Source organism: Oncorhynchus masou, chromosome 24, assembly GCF_036934945.1.
Source record: "Oncorhynchus masou masou isolate Uvic2021 chromosome 24, UVic_Omas_1.1, whole genome shotgun sequence".
In the NCBI taxonomy this organism is placed as follows: Eukaryota; Metazoa; Chordata; class Actinopteri; order Salmoniformes; family Salmonidae; genus Oncorhynchus; species Oncorhynchus masou.
The window spans coordinates 58190478-58194588 of record NC_088235.1 but is presented as its reverse complement, the minus strand read 5'-3'; the positions used below and the strand labels follow the sequence as shown (position 1 = coordinate 58194588).

The window sequence follows — 4111 nt, the reverse complement described above, 5'->3', positions numbered from 1 at the left end:
CACACCGGGGAGCAGTACTCATTTGTCCGCCGGTTTCACGCTTCTACGCAGAGAGTGAGTGAAAAACTCACAAACAGCCTGGAGAAGCTGGCCCAGAACTCGACGTTTTTGTGCCTCCTGCATGGCCTCTCTGTGCTCCAGATTGGCGTTTCTCACATCAATTCGATTGAGGAAATGAAAACACATTTTGCCGGGTCAGAAAGCAGGTTTTTAATGTGTTCAATGTATTTTCAATGTGAAAGAAAAATTATATTTTGCCTCGAGGTGCATTTTAATTTAATATTGGACCGAAATGTGAGCAAATATTTGGAAACAACTAAAATATGTCATTATAATATAGAATGCTGATTGCAATTAGAGCTGGAATTAAAATAACAATGGTCCCAAAAGCATTTCATGCTATTTAGGCCTGTTCTTCAATAAAATGAATGGGAATAGTGAGAAACGAAATGTTTTATTTTGGAATACATTACACTTCATATGCCTACATTAGGTTGTAAATGGTGTTCTGGCATTAAAAGGCACTTACAGGTTTACAAACCATTATAAATATATTAAAATGTGACTGATATTGCAAGCAACCAGGTGAAATATGATTTATCTTTGATTATTATTTTAGAAGATGTATTCCCATCGTTATCAAACGTTTGACATATGTAGGCCTAGTTAAAACACACACACACAGCCTAACATAGAGTATGTTTTGTGTATTTCAATATGTATGTCCCTATAAAATTCAAACCATTACAGTCGTTTAAAATAAAACATGCATTCAAATAATTCATAGGTTGAGTTACCAGCTAGTGTTATTAGCCCGTAATGGTAAGACTGTGTGTGTGTGTGTGTGTGTGCGTGCGTGTGCGTGTGTGTGTGTGGACAGATATTTTGTGGATAGGTTAAGTGTACATATTGCTTTTCTTTAAACTATTCCACGTTGGTTAAATGAATGGATGAATACAACAACTGTCTGTCGTTGCTGACGACACAGTCCATGAGTACATGTGGTGCATTAATGGCACTTCAAACTTTCGTCGTGGTAAGAGGGAGATAGATACAAAGGTAAAATCCTCAGTCATCCACGTCAATCTCCTCATCGTCGGAGCAGCTCTTACTGCTAGCATGGTCTGTATATGGCGATGAAGGCGAGGACAATAATAGTTTGTTAGATGTGTCATGCTCATGATTCAATAGCGAAGGTGACTCGGCTCTGTTAGGGCCCAGCGCGCCGTTCGCTGCGCATTTCTCCAGCTCGGCTAGTTTGGCCATTTTCTCGAAAGACACTGTGCCCACGGCTTTGGCCGACTCCACGTCCGCCTTCATCTCCTCCAGGTCGCGTTTGAGTTTAGCGCGCCGGTTTTGGAACCAGGTGATGACCTGTGCATTGGTGAGGCCGAGCTGCTGTGCTATCTGGTCACGGTCAGCTGGACTCAGGTACTTCTGGTACAAGAATCGCTTCTCCAACTCGTAGATCTGGTGGTTGGTGAAGGCCGTGCGAGACTTCCGGCGCTTTTTGGGGTTATTCCGCGAACCGAATAGTGTCGTGCCGTCTCGCCCTGTGAAATGATATTTAGAGAATAAGAATATTAGCCTATAGGCATTTAGTGAATCACCAGGCATAATGTCGCTCCAAGAAACCTTACAGAAAAAACCGCTAGACTAATAACAGGCCTGTGTATGTATGTCTCATCTAAAACCACCACCACCAACAATAACAACAACAATATCGCCAATAGGCTAAGCTACGTATAGGCTAATTAATAACATACGACAATAAAGTGATACAATAAGTCTAATGAAAATAATCTTAAACTAAATATTGCATTAGTTATGAATATTATGTGGATTAGTATTTTGCATACGCTTAATATTCGTGTTTACATGGTGGAACTATTCAGCTCTAATATATTTTTGTTCACATAAAAAGAACCAATTCGATACACATATGTATTTTCAAATTCCTTCACAGTTGTAAGCGTTTTGGCATGGCTCGTTATGCAAAAACATGCATCGTGCTTTAATTAAATGTTCAAGTTCTGAAATAAATATGTCTGTGCACAGACCCACTGCAAGCACACACACATAGAGACCTTACATGACCTATTTCGTCAGTTGCATTTGTAGACCTTAAGCTGAATCACCCTAGGCTACACAGTCTGTACCTAATAACTGCATATGATAAACAAAGATGTGACTATTCAGACGTACCCTCTGCCGCTTGAAGAACACTGACTTCGAGGCCTTTGAACGTTTTGCTGGCTAGCTCCTCCAGAGCGCAGAGTGGGGAGGTTTGGGTGAAAAAGGCACGGCTGCACAGACTGTGACCCGAAGAGGACAGCTTCTCGCTGCAGGAGAGCATGTGCGCCGTCCCGCAGCTGGAGTAACTTCTCTTCACCGAGGGCTTGTTCAGGATGTCCTCTATACTGAACGGCGTCAGGGGCTTGCTGGAGTTGGCCGGCGGCGGGAGCTGGTTCAGCGCACTGCGTCTCCGGTCCTCCATAACCGTGGGCTCTTTGGAGGTCATAGTAGCTTTTCAGGTGACACTTCGGAGAGTTGTTTATGCTCTGGTTATACTTCAAAATAATTATGCCTAAATTAAAAGTTGTGGGAAATCCGATCACAGGTGCTTCTGCAACCGCATCTTGGTCGCTTTGCCGCAGGGTAGGGAGACTTTGAGTCCAGTTACAGTCCTACTTTTCCTTTCCACGGTTCCGGGGTGACGCACGAGCCACAACATGAAACCATCCCGTGGACAGTGATGCCCAACAAAACAGTCGCAATTGGCCACGACTAACAATTGATCTCTTTCTCCCCCACTCGTTCTCCCTCTCACTTTCTCTCCCTCTCACTCTTTGGGTATATATGGTCCCGTGCAGGATTTAGCACGAGCTGAACAGCGGTAATTAGAGGGCATGGCCGGGGGAGGAGTCGAATTGGAATACTTAATGCTCCCAGACTTTCGTTTAAGTCAGCAATTAAAATACATTTTTTTTGTATAATATTTTTCGGTAGGCTAGCTTATTTGGCTACCACATAATGGACGCATGAAAAAATATTGGCCTAGGCTCAATATGGTTCAGATTGAATTAACTTTTGTAAAATGCAAGGATAATTTGCTTGCAGTTATGATATGTAAGGTAACCTATCGAGAGAAAAAAGTTTTTACTTGTTGCCTAATTTTCGATCTAGGAAGTCGACATGTGCAATGGCTATGGCTGTGCGTAAACGTGTGCAGCAGCCAGCCTTTGCCTTCGTGCGTACACGTGAGTGTAGATATGCCCTATGTTTTATAAAGGCTATTGTGCAAGCAGTATATCAGGCTGATAATACTTCCGGGCAGAGAGACATCATCATCCCCTTTAGCCGTGCAATATCCTCTGCGCTATAATTCAGGCGCAAAGGGCTAACCTCCATAGCGCGCGGGGGAAAATATTTCACCTCCTCACTGCCTTGCTGTCATGATGTACAAATATGGATCTGTCTCATAGGTAAGGTAGTGCAGTAAGCCTATACTATTTATACTATCAGGTTCACCATCCAGTATGATTTCACATGTATACTAGGCTTAATTAAATAATTGTAAGGCGAGCCTAAAGAGTGTGCCTGAGGAGTTTGTTATAGGCCTGTAATTATAGGCTGCTAGGTTATTGCAGGCCGTCATTGTAAATAACTGCCTTGCCTTTTGGGGGGGGGGGGGTCTATGTGAATAAATTATAAGTTATAGGTCTACTAATACTACTACTACTACTACTACTACCACTGTCTATTATACTACTACTACTATTATTATCATTATTAATAATGATAATAGTAATAATAATAATATAGGCCTAGACTATTTGTTATATTATTATATAATTTGTCCGATTTGTGAATTCTGAAATATAGCCTTGCTAATAATAGGATTTCAATAGTCCTATTTGGCTCAGTTGGTAGGGCATGGTGCTTGCAACACCAGGCTGGTGGTGAGTTCGATTCCTGGGGCCCCCCATAAATCGCCTGCACGCATGAAAAGTCGCTTTCGATAAAAGCGCCATCTTTATGGTATGCATTAATTAGCATAATAATAACGCATTAAAACCATCGGTATAGCGTTAAAATCATGGTTAACACT

At 42.0% G+C, this 4111-nt stretch overlaps 1 protein-coding gene across 1 annotated transcript; it reads right to left on the bottom strand.

The window, feature by feature from the left end:
* Positions 1–435: 435 nt before the first annotated feature.
* LOC135511652 (transcription factor LBX1-like) lies at positions 436–2818 on the bottom strand. The gene is made up of 2 exons (XM_064933133.1): positions 2206–2818; positions 436–1553 (listed from the first exon to the last, which is right to left on the bottom strand). The coding sequence occupies exons 1-2, from the start codon at positions 2519–2521 to the stop codon at positions 1069–1071; spliced, it is 801 nt and encodes a 266-aa protein (XP_064789205.1). The 5' UTR covers positions 2522–2818; the 3' UTR covers positions 436–1068.
* Positions 2819–4111: the final 1293 nt, after the last annotated feature.